Source organism: Rhynchophorus ferrugineus, unplaced genomic scaffold, assembly GCF_030347505.1.
Source record: "Rhynchophorus ferrugineus isolate W39M unplaced genomic scaffold, kcgeb_rfMv2 rfM9, whole genome shotgun sequence".
In the NCBI taxonomy this organism is placed as follows: Eukaryota; Metazoa; Arthropoda; class Insecta; order Coleoptera; family Curculionidae; genus Rhynchophorus; species Rhynchophorus ferrugineus.
This window is the reverse complement of record NW_027472588.1, coordinates 37,233,824-37,259,798: the sequence shown is the minus strand read 5'-3', so window position 1 is coordinate 37,259,798 and position 25,975 is coordinate 37,233,824. Positions and strand designations below refer to the sequence as shown.

At 31.7% G+C, this 25,975-nt stretch overlaps 2 protein-coding genes across 18 annotated transcripts in view; one reads left to right on the top strand and one right to left on the bottom strand.

Moving 5' to 3' along the window:
- The window catches only part of by (focal adhesion protein tensin), a 449,419-nt gene that overhangs the window by 203,992 nt on the left and 219,452 nt on the right, over window positions 1–25,975 (bottom strand). For 4 of the 17 annotated variants that reach the window (XM_076414754.1, XM_076414764.1, XM_076414769.1 and 1 more), the window contains exon 1: window positions 13,028–13,365. The exons of 12 other annotated variants lie outside the window; for them this stretch is intronic. The gene's annotated coding sequence lies outside the window, so the exon portion shown is untranslated. Of the gene's footprint in view, window positions 1–13,027; window positions 13,386–25,975 lie in introns of those variants that run through there. One more of the 17 variants, XM_076414760.1, reaches the window with a different exon arrangement.
- On the top strand, window positions 13,272–24,728 carry LOC143202667 (uncharacterized). The gene is made up of 4 exons (XM_076414324.1): window positions 13,272–13,338; window positions 14,171–14,314; window positions 24,218–24,496; window positions 24,559–24,728. The coding sequence occupies exons 1-4, from the start codon at window positions 13,272–13,274 to the stop codon at window positions 24,618–24,620; spliced, it is 552 nt and encodes a 183-aa protein (XP_076270439.1). The 3' UTR covers window positions 24,621–24,728.

Here is a 25,975-nt window from a genome sequence, read left to right as displayed (position 1 = left end):
AAACACAATTATGCTTTTCATCATCTTGCTATTGCTGCTATTTTTTTGGCGCAATATGTCACAAAATGTATTCAATTAACGTCCAAAAACATCTGTAGTAAGAGTTTCATTCGGCTTTAACAGCTCGCAATACATGGCTCCTACCATTACGCCAAGTACAATAATAACGTATAGCCATGAATATTTTGCTTCCCTCTCAATTTGTATGGTTCTTTTGGGATAACTAATCTACCACTACTACTAATCCAGCTACTTTTCATCGAAAGTCAAAATACTATACGGAAAATTATTTTTAACAAAAAAATTGAATCAACCTCAAAAAATAAATAAGGAACTCACTAAAAATTAAAAAATAATCAAACTTATATTTTAACACAGAAAAACCAGTTAAACTAAAATATCAAGATAATAATCGTTGTAATAACTAAATAAAAATAATCAAAAACCTTATTTCACCTATCTACTGCACGTATTATATATTCTACTATATACATAAAATTTAACTTAATATCTACCTAAACCTATTTACCTATTGACAACATTGTTTTAACTACTACCAACTGACTACCTTGAAGTCGATGCCGAACCCAAACAGTTATATTAATTTAGAATTGTTTTGTTGGAAATTTAATTTTTTGTATATGTCAAAAAAGGTTAATTAAAAAATATCAAAAGGTTAATTAAAAGGTCTTATAATAATTATGAAATTTTTTTTTTGAACAAATATGAAAAAATGTCGGTTAACAAAAATATCGATATACTTGTCAAAAAATATTTGCCGAAAATGTTTCTTGAAAAAACTATCCATATATCGATATATTTCGGCATCTCTAGCTAGGACATTTGGCTATATTTCCATAGGAGACTACTTGTTGATTTATATATACTGCCTTGTGCTTGATTCTTTTGTTGGCGAAATCAATATGCACTGATTTATTTTGCTAAGCCATTTTTTTCTCCAGCATTGTATTTCGGCAATAAATTAAATGAAAATAAAAGCATAAAATAATAAAAGGCACAAAGAGCTCGCAAGGCATAAATGCCACAATAAAATAAATGTTGAGAAAAACGTGGAAGCTAGCGAGTCATGTGATGAAGACGTGACAAAAATAAACCCATCAAAAGCCCGCTTGTTCCTTACAACGACTGTTTGAAGCAAATAATGCGAAAATACCGCGCCAATTGTTCAGATCTACCACGTCTGTCCTATAGGCATGGCGGGGGGAATGAAATTTAAATGGTCTCACCTTTAACCTTATCAAATATCATAGCTGATAAAAACGAGAACAAATAACCGTAACAATAAAAAGGAACGATGCCGATAAACAATCCGAAACGACACCGAAAGCGGAAAAAACGACAATTTATTATATAATAAAAGCAGCTGTACCGTGCAATACGCTTCGAATAAGACATACTTCGTAATAAGACGGATTTTATTTCAATTATCCCTTTACAAACAATACAACGTAATACATGGTCGGTTTATATCGTTCATTCAATACCCTACAGTTTTCTCTATCTCACCGCGACCACAGATGTTTTTTCGATCGAATACCGAACTAATAATAATCAGAATTAATTTTTCGCAATTGTTGGACGATATTCTAATCATAAAACACATTAAAAAGGCCGTAATTTATTAGGAAGCCCTAATTAACGCTGATAGTAGTTTTAATAGCCGATATGTTTTATCTGTCAGAGCTTTTTAGGTCAATTAAAGTGTTTGTAGAAATTTTTACATATCCCCGATTTGTATCGAATAACAAATACAATTGATAATTAAATAATAATAACATAATCTTAACAAAAAAAATTGAACCGATATCAAAAAATAAATAAGGAACTCACTAAAAAGTAAAAAATAATAAAACATAGATTTCTAACAAAAAAAAAACTTTTTAAAATGAAATATGTACAGAATAATAGTTACTTATAATAACTGAAGAGAAATAAACAAAAGCCGCATTTAACCTGTCGACTACACACGAGCAACAAACTAGATATATTTTGTTTGTAATTTAATTTTGTGTATATCTCACAAAATTATATTATTATTTTTGTATTATTTCTGCTTGGCACCAACTTCAAACTGATCAGTTGGTAGTAGTTAAAATAATATTGTAAATAGATAAATAGGTTTAGGTAGGTATTAAGCTAAATTATGTGTATATAGTAGAATATAAAATACGTGTAGTAGATAGGTTAAATAAGTTTTTTGTTTATTTTTATTTAATTATTACAAGAATTATTATGTACATATTTTATTTTAAAACATTCTAACCATTTTCGGTTTATATCGTTCATTCAATACCATACAGTTTTCTCTATACATAATTCTATATTTTCTGCAAAGTGGCCGGTGTAAGTATAACAATAATAACTACAAGAATAAAGCTCATTAATTATTAGGTAATATTTTTTAAACCTGATAATCTAATATAAACTATTCGGTTATCAGTTGACATTTAATCTGTACTTATTATAAATATGATATAATATTATAAATAATATATGTTATATCTAATTCTATAAATCTATTTTAGAAATGTAATCAGTAGTGTGTATTTGCTTTAAATTTATTACTTCCTGTGTAGACTTAAGTCCTTGAATTACAGTGGTTCCTTCTAAATTAAAAGCACACACACAGATAGGACCACTGCTAATACAATTTTATCAATACCAATGTTAACTTTGGAATGAATATTAAGTTTTAATAATATACTCATATATACTCAGCAGAGTATTGTATGCTCTATGGTTAAAAGAATTAAGATAGCTAGTCAGGTCAAAAAATTAATAACAAAAAATCCTCGACCTACCATAGTAAAACACATTTTTTTTACAAAATTAGTTTTTTTTATTCAACATAATTCCCTTCAAGGGTGATACACAGATTACAGCAACCTTCCGACATTTCAATGCCATTTTTGTAGTACGATTTGTCCTTTGCTTCAAAATAGGCCTCAGTTTCGGCGATCACCTCTTCATTCGACGAAAATTTCTTCCTAGCGAGCATTCTTTTGAAATCCGAGAACAGGAAACAGTTGCTGGGGGACCAATTCATGGATTTTTGCCATCGTTTTCACTGACTTGTGACACGGTGCATAATGGTGCTTGGTGACGCAGCACTATCTTTTTCTTCAAATGTGGCCGTTATTGGCGATTTCGTACGTGAAACAGTCCAATAACGCTATGTAATATTCGTTGTTGATGGTCCTTCCTTTTTCAAGGTAGTCAATGAAAATTATTCCCAAATACAGACAAAATACAGACGCTATAAACTTGCCTCCCGACTATTGCGTTTTCCCACGCTTTGGAGCGGGTTCAGAGTGAAATGATGGAGCCATGTTTCATCCATTGTTACATATCGACGCAAAACTCCGGTTTTTTTACGCTTAATCATCTTCAAACACTGCTCCGAATCATCACCTCGTTGTTGTTTTTGGTCAAAAGTGAGCTCGCGCGGCACCCACTTTGCACAGAGCTTTCTCATAACCAAATATTGGTGAGTGATATGATGTACACGTTCAGTTGATATCTTCAGATATCTTGATTATCTTCTTTTTCTTCAACTGTATTTTTTCCCTTCAAAAAGCAATATTTTACCAACACGCGAAATTCCTTTTTATCCATTTTCTTCACAATAACAAAAGTTGCTTCACTCAAAATGCTGTAATTCACAAACTAATGATCCGACAGCTGTCAAATTTATACACGCAGCTTTTGAGAGTTAGAACCAAAAAAAAATTCTAGCGTAGCGCCGTCTATGTGTCAGGCCGGAAACTTTTCGATTGACCTGTTAATTTAATTTAACAGGGCGTAGGATGTCAGGAGATTGAAGCGAACCAAACCATACAAACTTATATAAAGTGTATACCTTTAAGTTATTATAATTTTATTATTGAGGAATACATATTGATGCATTTTCCCGCACTCGTCTTGCTTGTGAATTAAGCCAATTACAAATGAAATGTAGTAATAAATTAATTGATAATTAAGATTGTACTAAGCGTATTTAATAAAGATATTATAAAAAAAGTTTATTAATTAGAAGCTCATAACATCCACTGTTTGAAAATAGCTCATTTATATTTAACAATACAAGAAAAACCAAATATTGGATATTCTATTTTCGTTCGGGTAAGAACAAGGTCCAAGAACTAATCAAATATTTACGTTTCATTTTCCAATTCTGCGGTGTATTTACGACTATGACCTAAATTTTCATTATTTTCCCGACGCCAGATTATATTTAACATTTATTCCCCTCGACTTATTGTTTGTTTCTTCATCAATTTCTAATCAATTGGCAACATCCAATTTCGCGGGGCCATTTATTTCAGGGCTAACTTGATCTTTTATATATTTTTTTACATTATTTAATAAATATTCGTCGAATTATTCTTGGTTCCTTATTAAATGGTAACCGTTGCAAGACTGAATCATTTACGATGATAATATAACTTTTATAGAATCGTTAAATTTTAGAAATATTGAAATCTACCAAACTACCAATAAGATAGAAACAAAATAAATAGCAACGAATTTTTCTCAGTAGTCCTTCGGTTTCTTCTGACAACACACTGGAGGGGATACCTTGAGATACTAGGGGATGAATACTGGAAATACAGATAAAAGAATATCAACGTTGCGTGATTATTAAGACAGTAGGTCCAGATATTCGGGTAATGGGCTTTGGTTGAACATTGGATGTATATTGGGAGTTCGATAAAGACAAGATTCTAGCTACTTATAAGGATATTTTCAGGACTGACAGCAAATTGTTTTAAGACTTATAAACACGCAAACAGTCTCAACAATGACAATTGATATTAGATCATAACAGATATTTACTTAATTAGGATAACCTGACTAGATGAGCCCCAGTGCCCGAATGTTTGCGATTTGCAACAATTGCGAAACATAGGCTAGTTTTAGCTAATCAATTTCATCTCCAAATATCTCCAAAGCGTTTCAGATAGAGACAGCGTAAGTCTTAATTTTGACTTATACAATATTCGATGTGGTATGCCACAACAATCCATTGATATACTTCCATATTTTATTCATCTGAGTGACTACAGGTTTTTGATATGAACGATGATATTGACGATACTTTAATTATGACTGTAATTTGTTTAAAAGAAATCCTAAATGATGACACAATAGTTATATGATTTAGAGTGAAATATAGTATTCTTTTTATTAGAACTAGCAAAACCACAATATTGTACGACTCCTCAAAGGTAATTTTCTCCACTAGAACGACTAGATACATAAATGAACTACAACAAACTTGCTCAAACAAATAAACTCTAGAGCATTCAAAAAAATTATTGGTTTGACATACCATGCTTTTATTCTTTCATGCTAACAATAAATTGTTAGAAAAGATCTGTCCAAGCTTGAAAAAGCTACTGTTTTTCACGTAATTATAATTCATGTTTAAGAAGAATCTCAAAAGACATTTGATTTTTATTGATCGGAAATTGTTTAGTCTCGAAATATAAAACAACGTCATATAATTTTTATAGGTTTAAAAAAATAGATTTACAGATTTATGTTCATTGCTTTTTATGATCTCGCTTCATCTCTTAGTTAACAAGACAGGTTTCTGAGTTACGTGAGTAATGTGCCTTCTTGCCTACTTCCTGATCAGCAAATAACCCATTCTGGTCAATTTTTCTGCTAATATCGTTCGAGACTAAGAGTTTCCAATAAAACACGACATTTTTATATAATCCACAACCTACTAGAAACATAGGAAAACCATTTTTAAGGAGGTGTTCTCTTTCACTGTGAATGTATTGGATTGCGCATACAATACTTTTTGAAAGTCTGTAAAAATTCATGGAGGATGTTTTGAGGAATCAAGATTAGGCACGGATTAAAAACAACTAAATTAAAAACTTAAAAACGAAGTCATAAACAAGGTAATCAAATTATTTTTGAGTAAGGAGGGTTGCATAGTAATATATAATATAACAAATACTATATCAGAATCTAATCTTAACTATTAGTTCTATATATAAACTAATATTATAGGATAGATTGTGACATATTATGTATTATAAAATGTTCATGTTATACAACCTTCTACACTCCAAAATAATAGATTAATATTAATCTCCTAATTCAACATTAATGAGATAACAGTTAGGGCACTACAAAGTCTAGATAGTCTAGTCTAGATCTTGTGCTATATATTGGCAAATAAAAAATCCCTTATATAAATCTCTAAAATATCTGTGTATATATTATTGGTATTAATAAAATTCAATATTTACTCAAAATAAATACTCGGAAATCTGAAAATATCACCGGCACTTAATAATTTACTATAACTTTTAAGTTTATTTTAAAAACATGTCGAAATACGATAATAAAATAAATGTTTGCAACGTACTAGTTAGTTGTCGTGTGCATATTTATTTCTTTATAGCCACACAAGTTCGTCAAACATCGTTTTTTAAAGCAACTTGTTATGATATACAGTGTGAAATTATTAATGATCTTAACTAATCATTAGATATTTCATCACACAAAGAGAAAATACATACATATATGTATATATTATAGATAGATTATATTTTGTATTATCATTTTACACTAACATACACATTATAGTTTTTTGTTTTTAAAAATATGTGATAGAATACTATTAATCCAGGCAAATATATATAGTTTATTCAAAGTTTTTTTTGTACATACATCATCAAGACGTTCGATGTATTGCCTGCCGTAATATACAAATTCGTTTCAGAATCAGACAATATTTTCCTTCTCATTTTATTCCAGTTAAAAAGAGACACAATGCTGTCTGAGTAGTTCGAACAGGTAGACGAATGAGCCTGTCAAAGTCGTCCGGTTGTCAAACGTATGCAAAATTCTTGAAAACAATAGTAATAAGAGTTATAACTCTAACCTATAAACTTTTTTGGCTGTGTGATTAACTGTAGTTTTTAGATGTACCATAACGTTAAAATAAATTATATTTGAAAACATTTTTTGAAAACAAAACAACAAGACAATATAATAGACTATAACTATTTTCGAGTGGTATATTCATTATTCTAAAATATATATGCACATTTCAACATATTTGCTATTGTATATTACTATATTAAGCATATTTAAAAAAAACTAAGCTAAATCATAAGAATGCTAAATAATTTTGTTTTCTATAACACCAGATTTTGTAAGTTATTATTAAATAAATATAGTGTTTAATTTATAAAACATATTTCAAAATGGAAACACCACTAATAAAACTGTAGGCTAGATCAACTGATAATATTGTTTGCGTTTATAGAAAACATAATATTGGCGTATATTTAGAATTGTATATCCTAATAAGTGATATTACCGGAGTAAAATACTGTCTGTTTATATATTACGACTGAAAGAGAGGCTTATATACTTCATTAAATAGCAAAACAGCACTAAAACTCTCAGCTGAACTATTTTACTGTTGAGTTAAAAAGGATTTTATAGTAGAATGTTCGAGAACCAACTATGTTTCTTATTATCTACTGAATTTGCAATAAATAATTAGTAGATATGAAGTGCACATGGAAGAAGACTTAATAAGTATTCAGTGAAGTGTTAATAATAAGCATTATGTGACTGAAAGATAGGAGCCATAAGTAGAGACATTTTTGAAAATTGAGATAAACTAAATACTGAAAACCAATCAAAATCTAGGAAATGCTTAAAAATGTACAGGTAGGCCGACATATCGCTATAAAAGCAGACATGGAATATAAAATAGTTTCAAACCATTTTCAAAATAGTATGTAAACAGCTCGATAATTGGGTTACACGTGAATTAACCGTAGAAAAAATGACCGAAATTGAGAGAGACTGGATAGGAGGCTTTGATGCATCCACCGAATAGCCCAAACATATCCCCGTTTGACTATTATTGTTCTAGTTTTCGCAAAATTCTCTCAATAGTAGAAAGCAGGTTGAAAAACAAATTTATGAAAATCATTTGGTTTAATTCTTCGCACAGAGATCTCTAGTAGAGGAAGTTCTACAATAACAGAATGATGATTTTACCAGAAAACTGACCACTCGCATTCATTGTGTGATGGATTACGATGAAAAAACCAAAATAACTTTTTCCCTAACCTCTATTACTTTATATCATCTGTTGTAAAACGTACAGTATTTTTTGGCGAGTTTTATAATGTAATAGAATTGGATATTTAATATATTTTTATTTCAATAGTCCCTTTATAAAGTGTTATATGTAATATATGATATAAAAGCGTTATACGTAAAAGTTTAATATAGGACCTTAATTCCAAATAACAGGTGGGGCAAAAGCTGCTACCATTTTGATTGCGCGCGATCTTGGTTATGTGACGTTTAGCTCCAAACGTTAGACGTCCAAATTTTATTATGGATAAATACATGAACAAAAATAGTGACAATACTTATTAAAAATATCGTCTTATTATTGCCACTCAGCGGAAATTGCGTCAAAAATATTTTAGTCGTCCAGTGCCTCACAAATCCACAATTTATCGTTTACATGCGAATTTTCGACAGCAGAATGGCCTCATTCTGGAAGACATCGAACGTCTCGTAACGTTGAAAATGTAGCTCCAGTACGCGATAGTGTTGCAGTGTCTCCAGAAACATCAATTCGGAGATGTCGTTCCCAGTTACACATTTCTGCACGCAGTTTAAGGCGAATTTTCGAAAACTGATTTGAAAATGTTCCCGTACAAAATTCAATTACTCCAAAAATTGTTAGAGATCCTGAGTACGAGTTGAGTACAGTAACCTAAGGCTGTCTGGTAAAATTGAAGATTTTTCGTCTAAATTGATAATTAGCCATGAAGCCCATTTTCTTCTCAGTGGCCACGTCAATAAAGAGAATAGTCGGTTTTCGGGAACACAGAATCCTCATCATGTAGTTTATAAAACATCATTGTGTCTACTAAAACCAACTGTATGGTGTAGTATTCATGCTGGAAGCATCATTGGTTCCTATTTTTTGAAAATGACCAAGGTGTTGCTGGTACTATTACTGCTGAACGGCACCAAGACATGATTCGAAATTTTCTTGTGCTTGAAATGGAAGATCAAGGAAAAGAGTATATGTTGTTTTAGTAATGGGACCACAGCACACACAGCTCGTTCAACAATTCAATTACTGAATGACGTTTTTCCACGACGATTAATTTCGCAGTGGCAAAATTTAGCATGGCCAGCCAGATCTCCGGATCTAACAGCACCAGATTTTTTCTTACGGGGTATTTTGAAATCAAAGGTTTAGGATTTAGGGAAAAATCCCAACATCTTAAAGACAATATTCGTCACGAAATTGAAGAAATTCATCCTTAGATATTGCAGGATGTTAAGAAAAATGCTTTAAAAAGAGCCGAAAGTCGTATAGCGAATCGCGGTCACCATTTAGCCGATATAATTTTTCAACAATAATGAGCAAAAAAATGTAAAGACCATATAAACTTTTTCTGAAAACCAAACTTATTTATCTTTTCTTTGAGCAAAGTTATAGGCAATCAAAATAGTTGCGGGACTTTTGCCACGTTGCACGTAAAAGATTCTGTGAAAATTCTGTTTAATATTTGAAGTGCAAGTGATATAACTAAATATGAGATTCTCTTAATGACCATAATACATTATGACAAAAATATACATATACTGGAAAATATACACTAAAAGGCAAACGTTTATACATAAAAAGAAACGTAACGTAAAATAAAGTATATAGAATTAATTTTAATGGTTTTTCATATCATCATTGAAGGCTTATTTATTAATATTGTTTAAAACAGTTTTACTGGTGCTAAATAGATAAAGTATTGCTGTATTACTATAATGACGCAATAGACACAGTCAGTAAATAGTTGGTTAGTTTCAACTCAGGTGTATTCATTTGGTAAAGGGATTTGTGGATACAACTAACTTTTTGTGTATAATTATAAGTAATTTTCATCAAACGAATCAGTTGCTTCTGAGGTTGTAGTATTTTCGATAGATTCGTAAAGAAGCAAATCATCTGAAGGAAATGTGGGGAATCGGGTATTAAAAGATAATCCGTTATTGTACAAATAGAAATGTGGTAGAGATACTTTAAGAAATGTGTTAAAAATATATAGACATTAAAATAATCAGACAATCATTTAAAACTAATTTATAGGCCTAATAAATAAATAAACTATCAGGCAAATTGAAAACTCCCCGGCCTGACACATAGATGGCGCCACCATAATTAAATCCATACGTTTTTTAGTTGGCCCTATGACCCAAAAGATGCATGTATAAATTTGACAGCTGTCGGATTATTAATTTGTGAATTATAGCATTTTGAGTGAAGCAACTTTGGTTAATGGGAAAAAAATTATAAAAAGGAATTTCGCGTGTAGACAAAATATTGCTCTTTGAAGGGAAAAATACAGTTGAAGCAAAAACTTGGCTTGATGCCAAGTTTCCAGACACTGCCCCAGGAAAATCAACCATCAAGGATAGGTATGCTAAGATTAGACGTGGTGAGATGAGCACCGAAGACGATGGAAAAAAATCCATGAATTGGGCTTCGAATTGCTTCTTCATCCATCGTATTTTCCAGATCTGGCCCCCAGCGACTATTTCCGGTTCTCAGATCTCAAAAGAATGCTCGCTGGGAAGAAATTTTCGTCGAATGAAGAGGTGAAACTGAGGCTATTTTGAAGCAAAGGACAAATCGTACTACAAAAATGGTATCGAACATTTGGAGGGTCGCTATAATCAGTGTATCACCCTTGAAGGGAATTATGTTGAGTAAAAAAAACTAAATTTGCCAAAAAAATGTGTTTTACTATAGTAGGCTGGGGACTTTTCAATTTACCTGTTATATACAAAGAAATTATGTCTCATTATTTAAATGACACAGAATAAGATTAACATTATTTATATGTTTTAGTTGATGTACCTTAAATATCTACGAAATGAAAATCCCCAATGAAAGTTATTGCAAAACGATAAACAAATATTTATTTCTCCATTACACAAGCTCTTGATTATTCAAAGTGACTGAACTCGGACATCTCGTTAAATATGATAAATTAGTCGTGAAATCGCTACTATGTTTGCAATTAAAACTGCCATCGTCGTTTCGCAAAATGTAGAACGTCAAAGAGAAGCGAAACCGAAAAACAACAATCAGAATTTTTATGCGTGCTTAAAATTCTGGCGAAAGAGCCATGTATCACTTGTACGAGCTCAGTTTTGTAATACTGCCATTCGATTTCGAATTGCCAAATCACTTTTAATTATATCTAATTAATTATTTACAAGCAAATTCGCGTCTCGGTGATATTTGTTATTTGTGGATTCAATACAGTATTTTAATTATATTTTCGTGATGTATGAATATTATGTTTAGGTCCAATTTGAAACAAGAATTTCCGATCTTGAAGAGGCAGGTGCAGCACAAACAGCCAGGAATAGAAACTGAGTGTTTCTGTTAGGAACAGTAATGAAATTGAATGTAGCGTTGTGTTACAATATTAGAAGAACTTTATTAATCTAAAAAATGTGAATAAGTGACAGGGCATGGGTAACCTTGGGACCATATATGTATGTGGACTGGAGATCTTTGGTGACATTAGTTTTTTTATATGTGTTTATAATTTTGAGATGTCTCGTAGCATTTACTAATTTTAGTTGTTCACGATTGATTTTATAGCTTTTACAAATAAATCATTACTTGCTAGCAAGTTATTATATTAAAATATCCTAAGTGCCTCTATAGGAAACTGCTTGTTTTATCACGTCATTTTTATAGCTGTTGTGGAAAAATGATATATATATATATATATATATCAGTGTCAAAAAGATGTTTCCTTCCAGAGCGTGAACTTTCCAAAGGATTCTCCCTTAAGTCCAGAAATGGCTTTAAAAAATCAAAAATGACAAACTGAAGGGAGGTAAGCCTTCTAAGATTATGTATATATCGTTTATATTTTTTGAATAAACATTTTTAATTAAACTATATTTCGCTCTGTGATTGGCAGCCCTTAATTTAGTTCTAGCTTTTTATTCGAGCGATCGCCTTCTATGTCTGACTATTCGACGGTTATTTCTATTGCAGTTTGACATATATTTAAATAGATTTACAAATATTTAATAAATACATTCAATGATAGATAAATTTACACGTATAAATAAATATATAAAAGAAAATCAGCTGATATTAAACAGAAACAAACCTCTAACAGTGTGTAAACATCATCAAACTAATTTTTAATAAACATATTATTAATTTAAACATTTAAAAACATTAATAGCCGAAAGACGCTTGTTTCAAATCTTATTTTTGTATTTTATTTCATTCCTTTGAGTTTCATTTTAACATAATTTACACTAACACTCTTCCTGTTTTATTAACTTTTAATTCTGATAAACCTTTATTCAAAAAATTAAGAAATATATACGAAATAAACAATCAACTTTTACATTTTGTAAGTTAATATTAATTTATATGCTGAATATTAAATGATTACGAGCTTTGCTCTTTTGTAGAATGTGAATAGACGAAAATATAATAAAATAAATCAATAATTCCCCTAACAGTGTGTAAACATCATCAAACTAATTTTTAATAAACATATTGTTAATTTAAACATTTAAAAACATTAGAGCCGAAAGACGATTGTTTCAAATCTTATTTTTGTATTTTATTTCATTACTTTGAGTTTCATTTTAACATAATTTACACTAACACTCTTCCTGTTTTATTAACTTTTAATTCTGATAAACCTTTATTCAAAAAATTAAGAAATATATACGAAATAAACAATCAACTTTTTCATTTTGTAAGTTAATATTAATTTATATGCTGAATATTAAATGATTACGAGCTTTGCTCTTTTGTAGAATGTGAATATATAACCACGAAAATATATTAGACGAAAATATAATAAAACAAATCAATAATTTTAAATATATCGATATTTAATTTATATTATGAGTAATAATGATCGATGCGATTGCTTTGAATACAAACTCTGTTATTTTTAACACTAATTCACTTGAGCCAACCGAAGTCGTCTTCGTAATAATCATGATACATTCGTTGGGTAAATCACTGTTTCATTTAAAACCGTTATAATGCCAGATAAAACACATAAACACAAACAAATTGAACGAAAACGCGATTTGTATTAATTCGTAAGGGCGATTCGTCGGATGGTTCTCAGATAGAAAAATTAATATGCTCGAGAACATAGAGGTATGAGGAACGGGGTACCATGGGCGCTGTTCGGACCGATTTCAACGGAACTCGAGCCGAGGAACAACAAGAATCGACGGACCCATGTGCGTTTCGAGCACAGACCGGCTACTAAGACTCGACGGTATGTCTCAGTTCCATTTTCGAAGCTATTCCCTGTGTTTACATAGCGCGCACAAACGTGCGCCTATACTAATCAAAAACGAAGGTTACACGCTTAATAATTTTCACTAAATTATGCCAGATCTATTGTGCGCAATTTTTGGGACCATATCACTAACATTTTCGTTAGTTTTTAAGTTACTTCAAAAAAGAAGGAGGTTATATGTATATATATATATATATATATATATATATATATATATATATATATATATATATATATATATATGCAAAATATATTATACGTTCGACGATTTCTCGGTCAATTATAATATACAAAAATAATAGTATCATTTTGTGACATATAAACTAAATTAAATGAACAAATTCAAATTCAGCATTTAATTTGTTGCTCATATCGACTTGTGATCCGAAAGTGATAAGTTGGTAGTAATTAAAATAATATTGTAAATAGATTAATAGGTTTAGGTAGGTATTAAGCTAAATTTTCTGTATAACATTTCAATTGGAAAGTCCCCAGCCTGACACACAGATGGCGCTACTAGAATTAAATCCATATGTTTTTTAGTTAACCCCTAACCCTCAAAAGATGCGTATATAAATTTGACAGCTTGTAGTGTTTTGACAGATTCGTAAAGAAGCAAATCATCTGAAGGAAATATGGAGAATCGAGTATTAAAAGATAATCCGTTATTGTACAAATAGAAATGTGGTAGAGATACTTTAAGTAATGTGTTAAAAAATATATAGAGACATTAAAATGGGAAATGCTACCATACTCGTCCTATGTTCCAGACCTTGCTCCTTCTGATTACTACTTGCTCCGATATATAAGCCGTGACCTGTCTGAGCCGATCTTTACTGCTTATGAAGATATCAATCAAATGGTTAATTCGAGGATACCTTCAATAGATACACCGCTATTTCGAGATCCAATCCGTATACTGCCTGAAAGATGGCAAAAAATAGGAGCTATCGACGGACAATAATTTGAATAAAATATGTTGTCCCGATTTTTCACAATAAACCTTTAATTATAAAACAATCATTTAAAACTAATTCATAGGCCTAATAAATAAATAAAGTAACAGGCCAATTGAAAAGTCCCCGGCCTGGCACATAGATGGCGCCACCATAATTAAATCCATATGTTTTTAGTTAGCCCTAACCCTCAAAAGATGCGTGTATAAATTTGACAGCTGTCGGATTATTAGTTTGTGAATTATAGCATTTTGAGCGAAGCAACTTTTGTTATTGGGAAAAAAAAAGTATAAAAAGGAATTTCGCGTGTTGACAAAATATTGCTCTTTGAAGGGAGGAAAAATAAAGTTGAAGCAAAAATTTGGCTTGATGCCGAGTTTCTAGAAACTGCCCCAGGAAAATCTACCATCAAGGATTGGTATGCTAAGGTTAGACTAAACAAACTAAATTAAATTAACTAAATTAAATGAACAAATTCAAATTCAACATTTAATTGGTTGTTCGTATCGATTTGTGATCCGAAAGTGATAAGTTGGTAGTAGTTAAAATAATATTGTAAATAGATTAATAGGTTTAGGTAGGTATTAAGCCAAATTTTGTGTATAACATGTCAATTGAAAAGTTCCCGACCTGACACACATATGGCGCTACTAGAATTAAATCCATATGTTTTTTAGTTAGCCCTAACTCTCAAAAGATGCGCGTATAAATTTGACAGCTGTCGGATCATTAGTTTGTGAATTATAGCATATTGAGTAAAGCAACTTATGTTATTGTGAAAAACAAATTGATAAAAAGGGATTTCGCGTGTTGATAAAATATTGCTTTTTGAAGGGAAAAGATACAGTTGAAGCTAAAACTTCGCTTGATGCCTTGTTTCCGGACACTGCTCCAGGAAAATCAACCATTAAGCATTGGTATGCTAAGTTTAGGCGTGGTGAAATGAGCACCGAAGACGGTGAACGCAGTGGATGCCCAAAAGAGGTTGTTACCGACGAAATCATTAAAAAAATCCACAAAATGATTTTGAATGACCGTAAATTGAAACTGAATGAAATAGCAGACACTCTAAAGATATCAACTGAACGTGTAAATCATATCATTCACGAATATTTGGGTATGAGAAAGCTTTGTGGAAAGTTGCCGCCATGGTGGCCCAATATCAAATTTCCTCGAACAAGCAATAATCATTAACAGTCTTAAAAATTTCATTGTATGTCATTTGTAACTGATGTTGGTGACTTACCGGGTTTAATCTACGATGTTTCATGCCTGGCTTTGTTCTAATAGATGTATTTTGATAGAAAAATTACTCTATTGTGTGAAATAATTTGTTGAAATAATATAACTTTTGAAAGCTCATCAATTTAATTTTGCACAAAAACTAAAAATAATATAACACCATTTCTAAACAACGTCTTGTTTATTATGCAGGAAAATATAACAATTAAAACAAGCAAAGTAAAGGCGAATCTGGTATAGTTTCCATGCAAATCTATTCCCCTTTATATAGACATGTTTATTTTCGGTCTATTAAGGTTTCAGTACCCTGTAATCTCGATGAAAAGGATTCTGCTGAGGTGCATGGTTCAGTCCGCCAGATGCCCTATAGAAAATAAATTGTATATAAGAGCTGAATGGATATAGACATGATGTTGTTGAGGTGTTGCTATTTATAATTTATTGGTCAAATATAGAGTTGCTTGTTTACGGCAAATATAATATTATGATATCCAGATATATTTATTTTAAAAATAAAAGCTTTATAATCTTCTAAAAATTCAGTAGGGTTGTACTAGGATTGTTATTTCACTTTAAAGGCTTCATAATACATGATGTATCGCATCGTTTTTCATTCACATAGAGCTACATTACCTAATTAGGCATTACCATTAGAGTAATATTGGTATGCATCGCATATGTTGAGTAAAAGGAAATTTGAAATTCCATCTACAATACAAAAACCAATCGGCTAAATGACAGATGACGGTCAATTTTCTTCAATCAGTAAGGAGGACAGTTATGCCAACCTAGCGACAAAAAGAACTCTGACAATCTCTTTGAGTGGACAATAATGCTTCATTTGCGAAATGTAGATTCTCGAAGAAACGTGCTGTTGAAAGATAGCGAGTGTTGTTAGTGAAACCAATTTACGAGAAATATAGAGCATAATAAAAGGGTCGGTCGGTCGGGTATACTTTTACGATTTTAGAGTCGGTGAATCTACATAAGGAACACTGTATCATTACATAGTATAAAACAAAGTCGCCTTTTCTGTCCCTATATCCCTATGTGCGCTTAAATCTTTAAAACTACGCAACGGATTTTGATGCGGTTTTTTTCAATAGATAGAGTGATTCAAGAGGAAGGTTTATATGTATAATACATGCATAATATACTAAGGCAACATTGCTAAATTTAGAGGTTTCTAACGTGATGTCGTAAATTAACCTATTTTTTTAGGCTTATTTAGCAATTAGCAAAAACGCTGCCTAACCCTACGAGTTAGATCAAATTAATGTACTACAGTATTGTACACCATAAAAAGGTCTACAAAAAAGTCCGCGATGGTATATGTTTATCTTTTAGGGATAACCCACATTAACCATTTTTATTGTTTACTTTTTACGTGAGAAAATGGCTTATTTACGAAGCTATTTTAAGCAATACGGCATTAATCCTTATCGAATTAAGTACCTTAAATACAGTGTGCAATTAATATAGATCAATATGGTTCCTTACAGCATGTAAATTAAACAAATATTTTCGGAGATATTACAAATTTAAAATTTGCGTTTAAAAATGTGTAATGTAATAAAAATTGTATGAATTTAGATATTCCAAAGATAGCAGGAAATCTTCATAGTAAGTATAGGGGAAGAGGAATTGTTTTACTCCAAATTTAATGCGTGCAGGCCAAGGGCAGTAATGAATGAACCAAAAATACTGGATCGATTTTAATCATGTTTTCATTGAGTGACATTGGCATATATATTTTATGCCCGTGCAAAGTCGGAGCGGGCCGCTATGTTTTTATATACAACGTTCATATTTTTTCTGTAGTGTATTTAATTTAGTATCAGCATTGCACCCGTGCGAAGCCGGGGCGGGTCGCTAGTTTTCTATAATCAGCGGCTCCTGGGTTAATATATTTTAGTACATTGGAGCGGGCTAATTATAATTTAATTATTTATATTATTTCTTAGTTGGCTACTCCCCTAACTACTATCAGATGTCATTTTCCTTTCGTTCTTCGGGTTTCTCTTTTTAGACTAGTTACAATGATTTTTATTAACTTTTAATTGAATTCTGTCTGATATGATTCCCATCTAGCATTTCTTAATGACAATTCTATTTTCTTCTTTTATTATTTTAACTTTTCTGTGCAGTTCCTTCAATATGTTCATCAGATATTAATCTGTTTCTCTTTAATCTATTAAAAGGATTTGATTTAGTGGTATTTTTTGAATTTCCTAATCTCCCGGGAAAGTTCGAATGATATTTAGAGAATTATGTAATAACGATATCTTTTTGGACTTTGAAATGTTATTATTTATAATACAGACGATTTTGTTTTTAGTTTTTTTTGAGAACTTACTTTGTAAATGTATATCTTTAATGAATAATAATGTTTCGAATACTGTTATTACAAAATTATTCATACAGTTATTTTGTTAGATATTAAGTGTTTTCAATAGTACCTATACATAAGGTTTCTAAGCTCAAGAGCACCCAAAATAACAAGCATTAATCTGATGTTAACGGAAAATAGGCACTAAAATATGTTTTTTTCCTATATTTTCTTCCTCCTAAGTCTCCTTTTACCAACTATGGGTTTATCTGGACTGGACCAACAGTTTAACGTGGGCTCCGAACCACGGTCCTAGGCAGTAAGCCTATCGAGTGACCAACTTAGAAATCGTCCAAGAAGACATCCGGTCTTACCCAGCCTTTTATTGGCGTGACTGGGATCATATTCCTTGTCGGATTTTTCACTCTTGCCTAGAACATTCACAAATTTTAAACAACCACAAACATAAATTTACGACCATGCCCCAGCAGAATCCGGAACGCGACTAGTATGAGGACCGTCCTATCGCCTTTACCACTGCGCCAACCAAGCCGGCAATCTTAATATGTTACTACACTTATATTCCAGTTAATATAATTTAATACTAAAAAACAGAAAAATAAGAACAATGAAGGTATTTTTTAACATTAAAATGACTGCAAAAACTTATACGTAACGACGCAATATTTTACTATAAATAATAATATGTAAATATTTATAGGCAATCAATCTTAAAATTTTCCAGAATCACCAATGTTTGTTCGACTATAAATAAAAAAGCCCGATATATTGGCAACCTCTTGTTGAATTACTATTAAAAAACGGATATTAAAGTGATGTCACGACTCCAAACGGTTTCATTTCCATAGCCAAAACGATTTTATTTTAAAATCTGTAAACAAAAATAAAAATTCATGAGTAAATGTTTATAATTATAAACAAGGATTCAAGTGAGTATATGAGTATAAATACAATATATAAAGTAACAAAAGTGTATTTAATTAGAACAATATTTAACTAGTAATAAAGAAACCCAACAGGTGTTGAATAAACATGAAATATTGTAGTTTTATTCATATAAATTTGAGATTGTTTTAATATTTGTTTATTTGTTGAGAAACCTTATACCAGTATATGTTTGGAATATTAAGTATTTCAGTTTAACGGTTTTTATTTCTTAAAATAACTATAAAACTACAAGTTTCTAGGAGAAACCATCAGTTTTTACATTGTATTTAACAGATCAATTAAAAAGTCCCCGGCCTACCATAGTAAAACACATTTTTTGGCAAAATTAGTTTTTGTATTCAACATAATTCCCTTCAAGGGTGATACATTGATTATAGCGATCCTCCAACGATTTATCCTTTGCTTCAAAATAGGCCTCAGTTTCGGCGATCACCTCTTCATTCGATGAAAATTTCTTCCCAGCGAACATTCTTTTGGGATCTGAGAATAGGAAATAGTCGTTTGGGGCAGATCTGGAGAATACGGTGGATGAGGAAGCAATTCGAAGCTCAATTCATGGTTTTTTTGCCATCGTTTTCACTGACCTGTGACACGGTGCATTGTCTTGGTGAAGCAGCACTTTCTTTTTCTTAAAATGCGGCCGTTTTTTGGCGATTTCGCCCTTCAAACGGTCCAATAACGCTATATAATAGTCGCTGTTGATGGTCCTTCCTTTTTCAAGGTAGTCAATGAAAATTGTTCCATGCGCATCCTAAAATACAAATGTCATAACCTTGCTAGCCGACTGTTGCGTTTTCCAACGCTTGGGAGCGGGTTCATCGTGTGCTGTCTACACGGATGACTGTTGATTGGATTTCGGAGTGAAATGATGGAGCTATGTTTCATACACTGTCACAAATCGACGCGAAAACTTGGGTTTATTACGCTTGATCATCACCAAACGCTGCTCCGAATTACCAACTCGTCGTTGTTTTTGGTCAAAAGTGAGCTTGCACGGCACCCAGTTTACACAGAGCTTTCTCATACCCAAATATTCGTGAATTATATGATTTACACGTTTAGTTTATATCTTTAGAGTGTTCATCAAAATGATTTTGTGGATTTTTTAAAAGGTTTCGTCGGTAACAACCTCTTTTGGGCGTCCACTGCGTTTAACGTCTTCGGTGCTCATTTCACCACGTCTAAACTTAGCATACCAATCCTTGATGGTTGATCTTCCTGGATCAATGTCCGGAATGTCGGCAGCAAGTCGAGTTTTTGCTCCAACTGTATTTTTTCTCTTCAAAAAGCAATATTTTATCAACACGCGAGTTGCTTCACTCAAAATGCTATAATTCACAAACTAATGATCCGACTGCTCTCTAATTTATACACGCACCTTTTGATGGTTAGAACTAACTGAAAAATGTATGGATTTAATTCTAGTCAGGCCGGGGACATTTCAATTGCCCTGTCATAATAATAACGTTTATGTACTGCTATTTTTTTTATTAAATAAATTTCACTGCACTACAAGATCTAAGAGCCCTGCTAGACTGTTATCTCAGAGTTGCAAGACACACTATCAACATGAGGGTGAAGTCTCTCCTCATGTTCATTTGGGATTCTCTTGATTTTCAGAATAACAGTCGGTACCTGAAGGTATCGATACAAAGAATCATTTCTATATATTTCTATATATCTTAGTACATATGAGGGTCCATAACGCTTTTAGAACCTTCTTATACAACATCAACCTGTTATTTGCGGATAATTAAGATTTTCTTTCATTAACCAATACATTTCCTTTATATTTCTAGTCCAGTTTCCAACCTATCTTTTTAATTTAACGTGGTCTTATTAAATATATTCTTTTTATTTACCATTTAAGTTTATTTTCTGTCTTTCTTTATTAACTCTTTTCTGTTTAACTTACTTAACTTTAAATCTTCTAAACTAATAGTTAGAAGGTGAAAAAGGAAACAGTAAATGATTTATTGGAGTGCAAGTTGTTATTTTTATCAGTGAAATAATATACAAATTAATTAGAGGTAATATTGAGCTTTCGTTTCGGCTAGTAAATGTACAAGACGTCAACTAAAAGCTGGATAGTTAGTTCAGTAGTCAATTAATGGGGTTGTCTATCAAAAAGTGTAGCAAAATTTCGAATAAATGATAAAAATTAGACAATTAGCGATAAGCAGTTTAATTTTTCTTTCATGGGTGAAGTGTTTGTTAAAAATAATTAATTAAAATCTAAAGAAAGCGAAATTAGAATGAGAGAAGTAACTGAATAAGATTGTTGCAAGATGCAAGAAATGTGGAGGGGATACTTTGAAAAGATAAAATTAATAAGAGTTGACCTGCATCCGTTAAATAAAAGATATAACATTAATCGTCAATCACACCCTGATGATCTAATAACTACTACTATGAAGGTGGAAGAGTGAATGAAGCAAGGCAAAAATAATGATGTTTAGCTTCTTTCAGAGACTTCGTTCGTGTGAAGATTTTGCTTTGAAATGAATGAATCACATCATATACAAATATGGTTTCTAGACTTTTTGTAAATAATACTAGATAATATCAAGTCTTTATGAAAATATGGTGGATGGACTGGATATGGATATATATAAATCAAGAACAATATCGATTCTTTGTAACAATGAAACTATTAATGACAGTGACCATGACACTTGGCATGATATACATACAGATAACAGAAATGATTTTTGTACTATTTTCGTCACAATTATTTCATATTTTTTCATCATATAAACCTTCCCTGGACTTCCACAAATATTTAAAAACCAAAACTGGAGAAATCGGTCGTTTTCGAATTTTAACGAGACTAACGAACAACATTTCAGTATTCATGTGTTCAGAAGATAATTAATTAAGATCCAACGCGTTCGATTTCGTACTATTGTTTATTGTGATGTGGCGTTTTATTTTTAGTCCCTCCCAACGATTTTAAAAAGCTCTTCCATCGGTTCAGAGACCGAACAAGCCAGTGATCGAATAAAGCGTCGCGCTTAATTCATTTAAAAATTATATAGCGCCATATTTAGAACGTTATAAGTCCATTATTATTAATTTATTCCATCAGCGGCTGCGGAATGATAAATCGAGCGGTTGGATGATGCACCAAAACAACGCCAAACAAGAGTCGTCCGCATTTTTTTAAATTACGCAGATCGTCGCGGGCCCCAGCATTTGGCAATTTTCGCAATGAAGTTTGTTAATAAAAAAGTATAATATATGGCCAATTTGATAATCGGACATAACGGGCTATGATGAAATCGCTTAAATTTATTAGCCTTGTCTGTGATGAGTTAAATTAAACAATAACAAAGATGTTTATAAACATTCTTAATAAAGATGATAATAATTTTGTATATGATGATTGGATATAAACGTTATTATGAACATTTATTATAACAAGGTGCTTCTGTGAGTAATTGCTTACGTTAGATATGCTTGGTATAGTTGTAATATACAAATTAAATTATTACAATTGTTCTGTTGTACTTGCATCAACACAAGCAATACTAGCGTAGGATAAATACATCCGTATGTACTTCCCATATTAAGGTTAATGCTAAAACTTAAGACAGTCTTCTGATTTCCTGCGTGTTGTATTATTCCCATGTTGCTGTGATTTAGTGACTTTATTTTATGTTTCAAGATGAAATCTTGGATAACTTCGTAGCTCCATTATATTTCAAGCTAATCCTGCAGATTTTTGTTAGTACGTACTGATAAGCATTAGTAATTAAACGAAGAATTTTGTTTTGGCAGCGTAGGATTTCTAGTCAGTTTTATGTTTTAGTGTAACCCCATATTTGCACCTCATAAATTCAAATAGTCTTTATAACTGACTAACAAACAAATTTCTGTGAACTTAGTTCTGTTTGCGAGCATCTTCCGAGTAACCAGTATATTTGTTAGATGTTCAGTCTGATTTCAAGTGTGAGTACTAAGAAATTTAAAGTTAAAGAATTCGGAAGCTCTGCCATAGTTCTTCATTTCAAGTTTTTGCCGAAAATGTAAAATGAAAATCGATTTAAATATTACCAAAATCAACAATTAACAAAAGAACCTTCATATGTTTATGATAGGAAATGTGCTAATGGTACCTATACCTTAATATATTATATTATTTTCTAATTATATTATATTTTTTTCTAATTATAATTTAGTATGTTTTTTTACCGCCTAAAATATCTCAATTGGATATACTGCTAAGGTAGACTCTCTTTACAAACACCAAGTGAATACGTAACTGTCAAACTAAAAAGGACAATAACATTTAAGGATTTAAATGTTTAAGGTTCTATTTAAGAATGAGTTTCTCTCATAATTTTTGTAGCGCTGAAGTGAATAAGCCAAATTCTTTTTGCCTCATATGCATATAGAAATAACTTTTATTTGCTAAGATATATTTTGAGGTTTTCCTTTACCTTATCTTTCCTTAAATTATCACTTGATATTCACAAAGAACAATATCAATGTGTCCTTTATTTTTTACTTGTACGTGTCTCTAATATTTAATAATATTTGAGTATTTGTCTATATATTCCTATAGAATATATAACCCTACAATAACATTTCAACTGTGATACTATAGACTATATGGTTTATTCAATATTGTGGATCATAAAATAATGACTATTATTTAGTATCGAAATGAATTTATGAACTGATTTTATTACGTATAGGAATATATCAAAGTTAAAATTTTTTATTCCCTCTTTATTGTTCCCAAGAAAGGAGCAAAATGATTTCCATCTGACTACAGGCCCATCATCATTCTCAGTGCCATTTCGAAGTTTGCGGAGAGGGCAATACTGAACTCAATTCTTTTACAAATGAAAACAACATCATTCCTGATGAACAACTCGGCTTTCGCGCTCACCACTCATCCGTCCATCAGGCTACCCATCTGGCCGCACACATCCATCACGCTCATTACCAACGTAAAAAGCTCGGAGCAGTTCTTCTGGACCCAATCACAACCTTTGACAACGTCTGGCATGACGGTTTGATCGCAAAATGCGTGCGGTTAAGCCTCCCAGGTTAGGTCTCCAGAAGACCCAACTGCTGTCATCAAGCCCTACCTATCGGGCAGATCTTTCCAGGTCAAGATCAAGAAAACACTTTCCAGTCGAAAACTAATCGATGCTGGCGTACCTCAAGGTTTCCCGCAGGCCTCAGCCTTATTTAACCTCTTTATTTCAGATCTGCCGAGAAAACAGCATATTGTCGTCGTGTTTTATGCTGACGACACTGCTTTTTTCACGGCCGCCAGGTTCGAAGTTACAATTCTTGAACGTTTACAGAAGCAGCTCGATCATACGGTCAAATGGTTCAAATTCCGGAGGTTGCTATTCAACCCCCTGAAAGCTCAACCATCATTTTCCATAAGAAGCATTGCGCACTTCGCGTCTCGCAACTTAAGATCAACACCGCAATAACTCCGTGGCTGGACAACTTACCTAGGCCTCCAATTCGACCGATGGTTCGATTGGCATTCCCAAATCCAGAAAGGCTCGGAGATAGCAATTTGGGTTTAAACAATGTAGTTTCGAAAATCTTCAAAACCAAACTAGCGTATGAAGGTATGAAGGTACAATTGATACTCAACAACAATTAACCTACATCCCTATGGCCGTTACTTTAGGATGGAGGTGTTATGGAATACGGCCCAGACTATCCGACCTTCTGTTTTCTAACTGCCTGTGAGACGGGTTGGTCTGTTTTTACGGTCGGTGTCACTTTGTATCGCCCAACCAGATGAAACGGTTTCCAAAATAAGCTCCATCAGTTGTCTTTTCTTTCCTTGAATAAATCAGTTCTTAAGTACAAAAATAGTATTCTTTGGTTAAAACCCTTCCATAAAACGTAACTTATATATACCTATGTATAGGCAGTTCATAAACCATAACACTCCATTCAATATAATCGTTGTAACAGGTTACGAAGAAAGAGGTGAAAATTTACGATTATTTTAATTATACGCCGTGTTATAGCCAGCAAAAAGAAAAACAAAAACGTCATAAATACAGGTACCATCCGTTTCAGGGCCTCTAGTTTGCTTCACGTTGGGCCGTTTTATCTCACCGTCCGCCATGGCTATGCTAAAGCGAGTTTTAAATGGCCATACAAAAGAAATTAAGAAATAAACATGGCAGTGTACGCGCTAAGCTGACAGATACAAGAAAGACCTGTCTGCAAATGTGAAGACTTAATTTTTTTTTCGTTTTCGAATTTCACCCAAGATGACCCATAAAACAGATAAAGTTCATAAGTCAGATTATTAAAAATGATTTAGTTATGCATATATACAAACTCCATAATATACTTATTTATAGTGCAGTACTAATAAAATTAGACATATTCCATATAATATATAACATTAATGTTGAATTCACCATAAAATCTAAACCCGAGATAAATCCAATATTTTAACTTTATATTTAATGGTTTTATATTTAAAGACATAATGACATGTCATATTTTTATGCTTTCAAAATTCGTTTAAAATAAGATTGAAAATTATTATTAACAATATATATGTAGTAAATAATTTGAACTAAAAACATTCTGTATGTTGTCCAATAGTATGAATTAGTTCAAGCAAAAAATGTGACCAAAGATTCTCTGTAATTTAATTATAAATCAATATTCGAAAAGATGGAAATAACTAGCGTTGGGAACTATCGACTGAAAATAGTCGAAACAACGAAAAAAATAATTACTGAATACTATTATCATACAATTATAATTTCATTTCAAACGAAGTAGAATTAATTTTATATTTGAATGTTCTGTGGATCTGTAAAAAAGAATGGAATTTTTCTATGGAGCACCCCACAAATGTTTCATCGTGTGTTAATATGTTAATTGCTATTTTAAAATAATATATACAATAAAATATGTACAATAACCCTAAATAACACTAATTCGTGGCATAATTAAAAACGATCGCACAATAACTACTAGAGCTTTTTAAAATAAAGTAAATCCTTTACTTATTATTGAACAGAAATATTTTTTAATAAATATCGGGAGAGTAACAGTCAAAAGTATTTTACTAT

What these genes read in the sequence shown, in the direction of transcription:
- LOC143202667 (XM_076414324.1), top strand. Translation starts at nt 13,272, where the DNA reads ATGGGCGCTGTTCGGACCGATTTCAACGGAACTCGAGCCGAGGAACAA. An exon ending in GCTATTTCGAGATCCAATCC is followed by an intron (nt 14,315 to 24,217) that starts GTATACTGCCTG and finishes GAACGTTTACAG; the next exon opens with AAGCAGCTCGATCATACGGT. An exon ending in AACCAAACTAGCGTATGAAG is followed by an intron (nt 24,497 to 24,558) that starts GTATGAAGGTAC and finishes CCGTTACTTTAG; the next exon opens with GATGGAGGTGTTATGGAATA.